The following is a 14,748-nucleotide window of genomic DNA, read 5'->3' as shown; positions in this document are numbered from 1 at the left end:
AGAGACACTGAACAAAAAGTCTCATATGACTAACTGGTGTAGAAATGTTATTATTCTACTGACGAATTTATGAGGGATGACCTGAGAATTTGAGCAGGAGAGAATGCATACTTAAAATTTTTTAAAAAATCCACTGTATATCAAGCACAATGTATTGTAAAAATGATATTTTAAGAAAAACTGTAAACTGATTTCTCTCTCACTCTCTCTCTCACACACACACACACAGAAGCACGTGTGCACTCACACACACACACACACACACACACACACACACACACACACACACACGCGCGCGCGCGGATATACACTCCTGGAAATTGAAATAAGAACACCGTGAATTCATTGTCCCAGGAAGGGGAAACTTTATTGACACATTCCTGGGGTCAGATACATCACATGATCACACTGACAGAACCACAGGCACATAGACACAGGCAACAGAGCATGCACAATGTCGGCACTAGTACAGTGTATATCCACCTTTCGCAGCAATGCAGGCTGCTATTCTCCCATGGAGACGATCGTAGAGATGCTGGATGTAGTCCTGTGGAACGGCTTGCCATGCCATTTCCACCTGGCGCCTCAGTTGGACCAGCGTTCGTGCTGGACGTGCAGACCGCGTGAGACGACGCTTCATCCAGTCCCAAACATGCTCAATGGGGGACAGATCCGGAGATCTTGCTGGCCAGGGTAGTTGACTTACACCTTCTAGAGCACGTCGGGTGGCACGGGATACATGCGGACGTGCATTGTCCTGTTGGAACAGCAAGTTCCCTTGCCGGTCTAGGAATGGTAGAACGATGGGTTCGATGATGGTTTGGATGTACCGTGCACTATTCAGTGTCCCCTCGACGATCACCAGTGGTGTACGGCCAGTGTAGGAGATCGCTCCCCACACCATGATGCCGGGTGTTGGCCCTGTGTGCCTCGGTCGTATGCAGTCCTGATTGTGGCGCTCACCTGCACGGCGCCAAACACGCATACGACCATCACTGGCACCAAGGCAGAAGCGACTCTCATCGCTGAAGACGACACGTCTCCATTCGTCCCTCCATTCACGCCTGTCGCGACACCACTGGAGGCGGGCTGCACGATGTTGGGGCGTGAGCGGAAGATGGCCTAACGGTGTGCGGGACCGTAGCCCAGCTTCATGGAGACGGTTGCGAATGGTCCTCGCCGATACCCCAGGAGCAACAGTGTCCCTAATTTGCTGGGAAGTGGCGGTGCGGTCCCCTATGGCACTGCGTAGGATCCTACGGTCTTGGCGCGCATCCGTGCGTCGCTGCGGTCCGGTCCCAGGTCGACGGGCACGTGCACCTTCCGCCGACCACTGGCGACAACATCGATGTACTGTGGAGACCTCACGCCCTACGTGTTGAGCAATTCGGCGGTACGTCCACCCGGCCTCCCGCATGCCCACTATACGCCCTCGCTCAAAGTCCGTCAACTGCACATACGGTTCACGTCCACGCTGTCGCGGCATGCTACCAGTGTTAAAGACTGCGATGGAGCTCCGTATGCCACGGCAAACTGGCTGACACTGACGGCGGCGGTGCACAAATGCTGCGCAGCTAGCGCCATTCGACGTCCAACACCCCGGTTCCTGGTGTGTCCGCTGTGCCGTGTGTGTGATCATTGCTTGTACAGCCCTCTCGCAGTGTCCGAAGCAAGTATGGTGGGTCTGACACACCGGTGTCAATGAGTTCTTTTTTCCATTTCCAGGAGTGTATATATGAGAGTGTCACAAACTCAATTTTTTTTATAAATATTACCGGGCTACACATATTTAGTGTGGTAAAATGTCTTTTAGAGTAATTACTGTATTTATTTGAAAATGAAAGTTTCGCTGTTTCCTAGCTAGTTGAAAGACAATCCTCAGTGATCACAAATATGTTGAGCTTCTATAAGAATCTGGTGTTCAATACAGCATTACTATACTGTGTAAAAGATTTATCCTGTATAGGACTTGCCATGATAGCATCTCCATCTGCTTCTAATGTATTTAGTAACAATGTGTATTTATCCTATCTTAGCCTCGCTCTGCCTTTTACTGGCATCAATTCAGTCTGTGCTTCACCTTGGGAGTATTCTGCCACTGTGGTTTACATGGAGTATGTCCATTATCAAAGCAAGTAAACATACTTAAATGCAATCAAAAACCCCAGTCTCAATAATATACATTTCTGAGCAATATTATATGTCTCCAAAATTCAGTGTTTTCAGAAAGTTTCATAGCCCATGAACATACAAACCATAAGAAATTCATTCCGGTCACAGCCAGTTCCATGGACTCCAGCAGGTATATCAAAACGATCAAAAGTAACAGATACATTCCTGCCAGCTGGTACTGTTACATTCCACTGGCATACAACGCTACTTGCCCAATTGTCGGATACTATAACTGGAATTTGTGGACTGTATTCCAGAACACCAGACGGCAATTCCAAAGAACCTCCACAGTCTGTAAATGGATAAAATGCCTACTGAAACATATAGTATACAATTTAACCATAAAGCTAGACCTTTAAATATGCAGTGTAATACAAACAAATAAGAATTCAATAACAATTATTAAATTTTACATTGATTTTATATGTCAACTAAAAATTTAAGAGTATGCTACCTTTTTTTACGCATCATCTAAGCAAAAAATGTTCTCAACCCACAGTAAAGAAATGGGAGGAGAAAAGGAAGAGAAGCCTACAAAGAAGAAAGGAACAAGTGAAAGAAAACATGAAACATATTCTGCAGCATTTATAGGCATCAATGTTTAATCAGCACTATAATCAGTTGTTATTATTAACTGGATCTATGGGATTAAGGAATCAAACTATGTCATCAGTCCCTCATTCATGAAATAAGTTTGCAGAGAGCCAGAAGTACATGCCATGATACTGTCTGGTATCATGCTCTATGGAGAATAATATGACAGAGATGTTTCAAAAATGGACCAAGCCTCAAAACAAAAAATGGATCTAAGGTAGATGACATCAAAATGAACAAGGATTACTATTTGGAACATTAAATTTAAAGTAAAGTGCAAGGACTTGTTGACATTAGGGAAAGACAAAAAACAAATATTTTAGGGGTGGCAGAAACAAAGTGAAGTAGTGAAGGAAGTTGTCACTGAGAAATTGGTTTAGACTGCGCCACATAGGCAGTGAGGAAGACATTAAAAATGGAACAGTAACAGTTGTGTGAGATGGACTGAATGGAAAAATAATCAGAACAAATGAGAGAACAATAAAAACCAAAATATCATTGAAGGGGAAAACAGTAATGCTATTACAAGTGTATGCCGTTTACCCCTAATGGGATGCACATCGGAGGAAAAAGAGGAGTTTCAAGAAGAATTTCAGCCACAGAGGAATGAACAAAACACAAATTTAATGAGATCCAACTGCACAAGTTAGTTTAGAGAGACATAGATAGAAAAATGTACATGGAGCCAATTGCAGGGAAAGCAGAAACAACAAAGATGAAAGATCATTGGAATTAAGCAAAAGGAAAGGATTGGCAATTGAAAACACACAGTTTGATGAGAGACAGAGGTTTAAGGTAATACTGTATAGTAGTGACTTGTCTACAAAAATCAGTAGTTAATTATATGTTACTATATGATAAAATAATGAGAAATGTAACAGACATCAAGGTAATACCACCAGATAGCTAAAATAGTGACTATCAACTGTTAGTTATGAACATCAGAGATGAAGAAGAGAAAATGAATAGAAAATCAAGGGTGAACCAGAGTGTGGAATCTAAAAGAAGCAGAGTTGATGAACAATATCAGAAGAAAAGAAAAAATAAAATTCTGATAGGTGAGCTGCAAACTGTAGAAGAAGAAAGGAGGAGTTCTAAGAGCAAAGATGTAAAAACAGCAGAGGAGGTGCATAGAAGAAATGGTAACAGGAAGAGATACAAGTAAATATCTTATCGGAATTTTGAAGTTAAAGAAGCAGTATTGGTTTCAACAAAGGAGATCACAAGCAACTGAACAAAGGAAAAATATAAATGAAGAAAGAGGAAGAGAGAAAAAAAATGTTTGAAGAAAAGAGAAAGTGAATGGGAAAATGGATCTTGATGACTGAACAGAATAGTATAGGTATAATATAATACTGCATGGAATTATTAGAAACAGGAAAAGAAGAATGTCAGAAAACAAAAATGGTTGACAAGAATGGGAAAGAGGTGGAGAAGGAGAAAGACCTCAAACAGCTGTGGAAGAAACATTGATGATTTGCTGAATACAGACAGAGAAGAAGAAGAATATAGAGATATATTGCAGATATTTGAAAGCTAAGGGTATGATTGGTTGACTGGATGCATCCTCAGACACAGAGGAATTGTCATCTAGGTAACTGAGGGAAGAGTAGGGTAAAAACTGTAGAGGGAGACCATGCCTTGTAGAATCCATAGCTGTGCAGGGATGAAGAGGTTCACCGAGGACAGGTTAGCATGAAGAGCTGCAAGAAACCAGTCCCCAGGCTGGAGATCACCACCACCACCACCACCACCACCACCACCAACAACAACAACAACAACAACAACAACGTGCTAACTGTGTACATGGATGTTTGAAATTCATGAGTATGGCCTTTCCTTCCTCCAAAAAAACAGATCTGGATGCAATGCAACCGAACACTTTTTATACACAGCTGAGAATTTAAAGACATTCCCACCAGGGATCACCGGTATCAAATATTCCCTATGAAATTAAGAGGAGTGCAAATTATCACATGCAGTAGGTGGTAAAGGCACCCACGCTACTGATAGAACAGGTATTAAATGTACCTAATACAGATAAAATAAAAATTATAACAATTTCACACAATTTTTAAGACAGTTGTTCACGTACTCTGTATCATGCTCCTTTAACATATTTGAATTTTTTGTGCTATACTTCATAATCTCTGACTGTTCCAGAGGATAGTTTCACACTCAGGTGACAAAAGTTATGGAACTGTGTTGGACTCCCTACTACCTGGCATGGTGCAGAAACTCAATGTGACTTGGACTCAACAAGTCGTTGGAAGGCCTCTACAGAATTATTGAGCCATGCTGCTTCTACAGCTGTCCATAATCGTGAGAAAGTTCACAAAATAACCTCTCAATTATGTCCCACAAATGTTCGATGGGATGGTCAAATCATTCGCCCGATTTATCCAGAATGTTCTTCAAACCAATCACAAATATTTTTGTGTGTGATGAATATGTTCTAGAAAAAGCCTCTACTGTGTCCAGCCATGCAAGTATTCATACACAGACAGTAAAGATCACTCACACACCACTGGCTGACAGCAGATCTGGTGTGCACTAGAGATTATCTTGGACGAGCTGGTCATTAGAGGAGCAACCGAGAGCCACAAGGTTCTCTATTTAAATTGTTAAGAAATAATAGTAGCTCCCTACACGTACCTGTGCTAATGGTTCAACTATGATATATTGAAGGGGGTTTGTGTCAGTCACTATTGAGGAGCTGATGAGATAGTGAGCCTGAGTCAGTAAAATGACATATGGTTACTACATATGAGTTAGGATTCATTTACTAGTGTTGTGGTTGTTCCCTACCTGGAGCAAATTGTCTCATTTGTTAGTCCCTGTGAAATTTTCTGCATTTTTGTTGAAAAAGTATCAGAAGTTTTTCTTGGGCTAAGTTGTGTCTGAAAAGCAAAGTTTGAAGAATGCAGTAACTGATGTAGGGCATGATGAGCATAATCATTTCCTGAATCTTGTAGGAGTCGGGCTCTTCATATTTTGTGTGTCAATTAATGAAACGTCAAGTGATTTTAAGTTGGTGCAGGTTTAGTCAAGAGTGGCTTGTATGCTGTGACCATATTTGATAGCAGAATTCATGAGTCTTTAAAATACAATGACAGTAAAGTTTTGACTTCAGTAATTTTGTCTGAATTGGTCTGTGTTATGTTGCCTATGATATTACTGCATACAACAGTGGATTTGGGTATTGCAAATGGTTAAGGGAGGTTTATGAGGGCACACTCTAAGGTAATTACATGTAAGCCGTGAGTCTCGTACAGATTCCCGTGTGGAGGACATAGTGATAGACATCCCTGGGGTTGTGAAGTAGCTGAATAGGTTGAAAATAAATAAATCACCAGGTACTGATAGGATTCCAATTCGGTTTTACAGAGAGTACTCTACTGCATTGGCTCCTTACTTAGCTTGCATTTATCACGAATCTCTTGCCCATCGTAAAGTCCCAAGCGACTAGAAAAAAGCACAGGTGATGCCTGTATATAAGAAGGGTAGAAGGACAGGTCCTCAAAATTACAGACCAATATCCTTAACATTGGTTTGTTGCAGGATTCTCGAACATATTCTCAGTTCGAATATAATGAATTTCCTTGAGACAGAGAAGTTGCTGTCCATGCATCAGCACGGCTTTAGAAAGCATTGCTCCTGCGAAACGCAACTCGCCCCTTTTTCACATGATATCTTGCAAACCATGGATGAAGGGTATCAGATGGATGCCATATTCCTAGACTTCCGGTAAGAGTTTGACTCGGTGTCCCACTGCAGAGTCCTAACTAAGGTATGAGCATATGGGATTGGTTCCCAAATATGTGAGTGGCTCAAAGACTTCTTAAGTAATAGAACCCAGTACGTTGTCCTCGATGGTGAGTGTTCATCGGAGGTGAGGGTATCATCTGGAGTGCCCCAAGGAAGTCTGGTAGGTCTGCTGTTGTTTTCTATCTACATAAATGATCTTTTGGATAGGGTGGATAGCAATGTGCGGCTGTTTCCTGATGATGCTGTGGTGTACGGCAAGGTGTCGTCGTTGAGTGACTGTAGGAGGATACAAGATGACTTCGACATGATTTGTGATTGGTGTAAAGAATGGCAGCTAAATCTAAAAGAATGGCAGCTAACTCTAAATATAAATAAATGTAAATTAATGCAGATGAATAGGAAAAATAATCCCGTAATGTTTGAATGCTCCATTAGTAGTGTAGCACTTGACACAGTCATGTTGATTAAATATTTGGGTGTAACATTGCAGAGCGATATGAAGTGGGACAAGCATGTAATGGCAGTTGTGGGGAAGGCGGATAGTCATCTACAGTTCATTGGTAGAATTTTGGGAAGATGTGGTTCATCTGTAAAGGAGACCACTTATAAAACACTAATAGACCTATTCTTGAGTACTGCTCGAGCGTTTGGGATCCCGATCAGTTTGGATTGAGGGAGGACATAGAAGCAATTTAGAGGCGGGCTGCTAGATTTGTTACTGGTAGGTTTGATCATCACACAAGTGTTACAGAAATGCTTCAGGAACTCGGGTGGGAGTCTCTAGAGGAAAGGAGGCATTCTTTTCGTGAACCGCTATTGAGGAAATTTAGAGAACCAGCACTTGAGGCTGACTGCAGTACAATTGTACTGCTGCCAACTTATATTTCGCGGAAAGACCACAAAGATAAGATAAGAGAGATTAGGGCTCGTACAGAGGCATATAGGCAGTCATTTTTCCCTCGTTCTGCTTGGGAGTGGAACAGGGACAGAAGATGGTAGTTGTGGTACAAGGTACCCTCCGCCATATGGTGGATTGTGGAGTATGTATGTAGATGTAGCTGTAGTACTGAGTACTGAGTTGTACTACAAGGTAGTAACATTATTGTGTATGCAGAGTAATTTCTTATCGAGCATTATTCCTAAAGTACAGAAAAATTGATCAGTGGTGAATTATTACAGACAGTGTATTTTGCCCATGTGAATTGTTAGTGACATAATCATTGAGACCACATTGCCCCACTTGAACCATTCCAAAATGGAAATTCCAACTGCTACCATTATTTCTGTGGTAAAAGTGATAAATGACAAAGTCGAGATATAAAAACATGGTGCCTTCTATGATTTATTTTGATTCTTTTTTTTTCATCTCACTTAGTGTGAAGATAATTGTTTTTTGCAGTCACTCATTCATGACCAATGTTTGGTCACTGTAAAGCATTTACATTTAAACAGAAAGAAAAATAAATTTTGGTTCTCGAGTTATCATTTACCCATGATAAACTTCCGATAACTAATTGCAAAAAAGGAAAGATTTTAAAAAGAAAAGTAAAAGTTATAGTAATGTAAACAAAGTAAAAGTTATTGTAGTTTAAGTATGCTCAAGTGAATGATAAGATGTTGGCAACTGAACTAAGAATAGCTGAAACCAAAGATGGTCATTTTCAAAGGCTAGCACCTTATAGCTTAAGACATTAAAACAGTTTCATAAGAAGTTGGCATTGGAACATTGCAATTAATTAAATGCTAATGCGAAACTGTTCTCCCTAAGTCAACGTAAATGTTCAGCTGCAATTACCAAGTATTCTTTTTCTAAATCACCATCATTGAAATGGTGCAAGGACTTAAATTAGTGCAGTTTTGTAACTCATCACAAAGGCTCACTCAGTTAAGTTGTTTTTCCTCTTCTTCTTCCTCTTCAGAGACCTTCCTTCATATTTTCTATTTCCATATTCTTAACATGTTAAGATATGTAGTGCCTTTATAAACTGAACTTCTTGTAAGTGATCAGCACATTAAAATACACTAAACATTATTTGAGCCCATCTTTTTACATAAAATGGTAAGATTCCTCACACTCCAGATTGAAGTCCAAAGACATCAATGTCACACAGAACCAACCCGCCAGCACCGCTTGCCGCAAGTCATCGAAGTGACATCAACTCAAAAGACTTGCAACTGGCAACCGGTCTACCAGACGGGAGGTCATCGCCACACGACATTTCATTTCAGCACTGCTTGCAGATGGCACTGCTGTCAGAACTGCCTCTCTCATATTTCACAACTGGCACTTCTCTCATGCCTGTCACGAGCAAATACTGCACATGAATTTCCCTCAATCCCCACCTGTCCGCAACTGCTGCTCACATGCAAGAGTGTGAGCAGGCACAAGTGCTCAAAATCAGTGAACTTTTAAATCTTGATCTACATAACGCTTGTAGTAAAAGACTAAAGTAATGGATGTTCCCACATTGGTGAAAATTTTCTTTCAAAATGTGTGGTTGATAGAAATATCTGCTACTCTTCAAGAATTGGAACCTATAGCCAGTCCAACATTTTGGGTGGAGAACTTACTATTGAAAGAAAAGTAGTTGTAGTTAAGAAACAACTGTAATATCCAATCAGTACAACAATTTCTTGCTGAGACAGTCACTTGGGTTTTAGTACACTGGCTCAAATTACTACAGTGGTTGCATACAGGATGAAATGGAAAAGGGAAAATAGCTAATGTGGACAGAAGTGGAGGAGGCACTAAATAAGGACAAGTAAATGAACTAAGTGCAAAAGTGATAAAAAAAAGCAGAAGTTATTAGAGCTATATGGAAGGATATGATAACTCCAGAAGACAGGAAGAAGAAAGTAATAGGATGGGTGTTAAAGGGATGTAGAAAACTACATGCTTTAGGACAAGAAGGTCCACAGTAGATCTCAAAGTTTTGGTGAGACAGTTTCAGAAACACCACTATGTGTATGGGAGGTATCTACTGATGGCATTCCTTCATTTAGTGAAACCATACGACACAACACCCACAAGAACAGTTTGGAGGGCACTAAGAAGGAAACACACTGAGAAACTATATATAGGTTAAAGGAATTGTACCAAGAACGTATAAGTTGTATGTAAGTGGGACGACTGAGCATAAGAGTGCTAAAACGGATAATAGGCTGAAACACCGAAAGGCACTGCCACTGTTACTTTTCATAGTGGTAACTGATGATATAATGACAATATGTGGCAAGAGAGATTAGAAACAGGATGACAGAAATGTTGTTTGCTAACTGTTTGATGGTATCTGAGAATAATGATGAGAAAGTACAGAAGCAATTAGGCATTTGGGAAGCAGTTGCCAAGAATATGACCCAAACTGTAATGTAAAGAATTGGTGAGTAGGTGATCACAACAAGAAAGAAAGGGCAGACTTATACACATGGCATTGGGCGAGAAGTAATTGAAAACAGTAGATAGTTTCCAGCACCTAGGAGCATAACACAGAATAAAGGAAGTAATGACCAGGATATAACTGAATAGGCAAGACAGGCTGATAGTATTATGAAATGTGTGAGAGAAATGATATGGAAGAAAGAATCCATCATAAAAGAAGAGGACAATGCATTCCATTCTGTTCTGTCCTACCAAACACATTACACACCAATTTTGATATATACTACAGAAACATGAACTATGGTTGACAAAGGAAAAAAGTAAAGTGCAAGCAAGTGAGATTAAGTTTTTGAAAAGCCATATAGGGGCCACAAAAAATGGAAAATATGATACAAGAAAGGACAGAGGTAGATGTGAGAATCTCAGGTTTCATCTGCAGCAAGAAGCACTCCACTGCCATCCGTACGTTTGACTAAAATGAGCTAGTAGATAGCATCTTTTACAACTGACAGATTAGATACGAGAAAGAGATATTGGGAACATAAATAGTAACAGTTAAAAGCAATTACATATCGCCTTATGGTTCTTGTAGTGTATGCAGGCCTGGTCTCCTGGATAATCAGACATTCCTGTTTCCAATAGGACATTTGTGCCCTGTGGGTTGTTGGTTCTTGGCCAATGGGTGGTCCTCCTTGAGAGACTGTCGCACAGCTCGCTAGTACATCCCATGTTTGGGTTCACTGCTGATTACAATCATTCTGTTTACAGGCTTAATGCAAACAGGCACCACCAGAAACCACCATCATTGTGCACAGTCAGCACATTAAGCAACTACACCAGCACTGCCTGCTTGTGTCAGCAGGTAATGTGGTCACAAAGAGCCCTTAGATATTCCTCTGCCTGCAGTGTATTTAAGCCATGGTACTATGTCCAGCAGGCAGTTACAGTCAGCTCTGGTCCAGGCCACTTGCACCAGGTGCTTATGGCATCCCAAGTGTTAGTGTTTCATCCAAGTACAAATCATAATGCTACATCACCCAGCAGCGACCAGCCACCTTCCGGGATACTCTGTGCTACTGTGCAGTTGTGCTATGGTGATTACTGAACTGATGATTCTTTACATTTTCAGTAGTACTTAGCTTTCTGCTGTTACTGTCTCACGTGCGACTTTACTTTCTATCTGTGGAATCATCGTTCTTCATTATGCTGTTCACTGTCATCATACCATGCCACACCAGCAATTTCTAAACACTATAATGTTTGAACTTTGCCCTTGGTTATACAATAGATTTGCATCACTATGTTGGGCTCAAACATTTCTACTAACACAGTATTGCCTTCAGCTGTCACTTTCCTGTTGCAGTCTGTGCTGTCTTGTGTTTGGCTCAATAAACAAGTTAACAGTTTAGTATTCACTTTTAGTGTTTGCTACAATAATTTGTGAGGCCTCTCTTCTGCAGTTATGGTTTTACAAGTAATATGATAACTACTCCATCTTTTGAGAATGTATAATCTGTACACACTCACAAAAAATTGAGTAACTCCCTTCTTACCAGCAAATGCAATTGTTGTTGTAGTCATTAGTTGAAACACTGGTTTGATGCAGCTGTCCACACTAGTCTCTTATGTGTGAGTCTTTTCATCTTTGCATTAATGTTGCACATTACATATACACTGAAGAGCCAAAGCAACTGATATACCTGCCTAATATCATGTAGCCCTCCCCCCAAGAATACAGAAGTGCCACAAAATATGTGGCATGGACTTGACTGATGTCTGAATTAGTGCTGGAGGGAACTGAAACCATGAATGCTGCAGGGCTGTCCATAAATCTGTAAGAGTACAAGGGGGTGGAGATCTCTTCTGAACATCATGTTGCAAGGCATCCCAGATGTGCTCAAGAATGTTCATGTCTGGGAAGTTTGATGGCCAGCGGAAGTGTTTAAACTCAGAAGGGAGTTCCTGGAGTCACTCTGTAGCAATTCTGGACACGTAGGATGTCACATTGTCCTGCTGGAATTGACCAAGTCCATTGGAATCCACAATGGACATTAAAGGCTGCAGAGGATCAGACAGGATGTTACATACGTGTCGCCTGTCAGAGTGGTATTGAGACATATCCGAAGTCCCATATCACTCCAACTGCACAAGTGTCATTACACTGGCACAGCCAGCGTATAAAAAACAGAATCTCTGGCCAACAGACCGCATGAGAGAAACTGGCTGGCTAATTTAAGATCGACAAGCAATTAGCTCACTCTCATTCTCACCAAGTCAGCTGTTATAGATGATGACACTATACTTTCCAATTCTGTGAATAACAGAGCGGACTGCTCTTACTATTGTGCAAGTTGACTATGCTTGCATGTGAGATGGTTAGGATGAAGTTATGCTTAAGAGCCTATCAATTTTTATACTTATTCATATTTGGCAATAAATTTCCCTTTCAGTTAACATTCTACATCTGAACAGTTGATGCTTTTTTTTACATTTCAAGGTAAACTGCCCTTGAGAGATCTAATTCAAATCTGCACACTCAAACTTGCTTCTGCAGTACAGACTGCCATCTGCTCTGTTGCACTTTAAAATATGTGCACAGTGAGTCAGTGAGTCGTGCCACAACATTCCTGCTGCCACCAATGCTTACGTCGCTGCCAATGATATGCAAGCATCCCCTCTCCAGAACTCTAGCAGTGGGTCTGCTTAAGTTCAAACATCAAAGCACAGAGCCCATTTTGTGTGTTTGTCATTTCATAACATTTACAGACTTTCATACTGGTAAGGCTTGTCATCTATGGAGTAGTCATTGTATTGAAGGTTGACTGAATTGTAAACCTTTGTAACACTGCACCTACAGGAAACGATGTTATGTGTTACTTTTACTACTTGATAACTAACCATAGAATAAATTAATACCTGAATTCTCTATGCACAATCTGTATTCTCTGTCTATTAACTGCATCTGTTCCTCACTCCTGTATCCACTAAAAAGCCACAAAGCACACAAAGGAAGTTACAAAAGTTTCATCCAGTAGATTTTGCTTTATTGGTTATTCCACATTTTGTCAAAATATGTTAGACTCCAGCTCACTGAGTTGTTCTGCCACTGCTTTAAAGTTAAGTGAATTTTCTTTTCAAATGACTCCTCACCATAACTTCTTCAGGTGCTGCAAGCTGTGCCATTATGTGTACCATTAGCTGGATTCCATCTGCTGCCTACAATGCCCTTTGATGCTTGCCTGTTGTTCACAGTCTGCACAGTTATTCTTTGGAACATATATTTCCTCTGAATGATGATTGGCAGTATGCTCTTAATAAACTGAGTGAGAGACCCAAACCTTGCTTATTCTGCAACATCCATCTTTTTCTTTTGGTTATCCTGACATATTTATTTCAATAGATTCCTCAATTATGTTGTCCCAGAAGCTTGACATTCATAATATGATAGCAGTTCCATTATATTTCACCTCATGATTATACTTGCAGCAGTGAGAGATGGCTGATTCCCTTGACTGTTTTAGTTGGGTGTGTTCTTGATGTTCTTTGCATTTCTTCTTGAATGTTCTAATTGTCTGCCTCATGTAAAGACATGCTATACCAGAAAAAAATTCAATAAAAAACCAGCTTTGAGACTCCTAGATTATATACACTGATCAGCTAGAACAATACGACCACTTACTACCCAATAGCTGGTATGGCCACTTTTGGCATGGATAACAGTGCTGATGCATCATGGAATAGAAGCAGTGAGGCCTTGATATGTTGCTGGAGGGAGTTGACACCATCTACACACACACAAGTCACCTATTTCCCTTAAATTCTGGGGGGAAAGGGGAGAGGGGGGGGGGTGGCAAGGGGGCAATAAACTCTAATGTCACATTCAGTCGCATTCTAGATCCTGGATGTGTTTGATCAGGTTCAGATCTGATAAGTAGGGGGGACAGCAAATCAATTGGAATTCACCACCATGTTCCTCCAACAACTCCATCAAACTCCTGTCCTGTGACATGGTGCATTATCTTGTTGAATAATGCACTGACATCGAGAAACACGATCGTCACAAAGGGTGCATGTGGTCTGCAACCAGTGTACATACTCCTTAGTCAACATGGCGCCTTGCATAAGCTCCACTGGACCCATGGATCCACATGCGAATGTTCTCCAGAGTGTAATGGAGCTTGTCTCCATCTCGCAGTACACATATCAAGAAGCTGTTTCCCTGAAAGACGATGGATTCTCGCTCTCCCATCAGCATGATGAAGAAGGTATCAGGACTCATCAGACCATGCAGTGCTTTGCCACTGTGCCAATATTCAATGCCAATGGTGATGCGCCCACTTTAGTTGTAGCTGCTGATGCTGTGGTGTTAATATTGGCACATGCGTGGGTCATTGGCTGTGGAGGCACCTTGCCAGGAGTGTGTAAGCGCACTGAGTTTCAGGCACACTTATACTCTGTCCAGCATTAAAGCCTGATGTTAATTTCAGCATAGCTCACCACCTGTTCTGTTTCACTAGTCTGCGCAGTCTACTACCTCTGCCATCCGTAATGAGGGATGGCTGCTCAACCCCACAACATCTGGGTGTGGTTTCACTATGGCTTTGCCGTATATTGAAGACACTCACCATGACACTCCTCAAACACCAGACAAGTTGTACAATTTCTGAAATGCTTGTGCCAAGCACACAATCTGCCCTCATTCAAACTCAGATAGATTGCACACCTTCCCACCCACAGACAGCAAGCTCCCTGATAGTACATACACAGCTCATGTGTCTGACTAGCAGTCATTCCTCACCAGGTGACACTGCTATCACCTGGGCATGTTTATATCA

At 41.1% G+C, this 14,748-nt stretch overlaps 1 protein-coding gene across 1 annotated transcript in view; it reads right to left on the bottom strand.

Annotated features, from left to right (window-relative positions):
- Window positions 1-14,748, bottom strand: part of LOC126100451 (cubilin) — a 771,806-nt gene that overhangs the window by 370,793 nt on the left and 386,265 nt on the right. Inside the window, exon 39 of the mRNA XM_049911056.1 lies at window positions 2,256-2,464. Coding sequence (XP_049767013.1) covers window positions 2,256-2,464 — 209 coding nt within the window. The remainder of the gene's footprint in view (window positions 1-2,255; window positions 2,465-14,748) is intronic.

Source organism: Schistocerca cancellata, chromosome 9, assembly GCF_023864275.1.
Source record: "Schistocerca cancellata isolate TAMUIC-IGC-003103 chromosome 9, iqSchCanc2.1, whole genome shotgun sequence".
NCBI classification, from domain to species: domain Eukaryota; kingdom Metazoa; phylum Arthropoda; class Insecta; order Orthoptera; family Acrididae; genus Schistocerca; species Schistocerca cancellata.
Note: the sequence above shows the minus strand (reverse complement) of the source record. Positions and strands in the feature narration are given on the sequence as shown.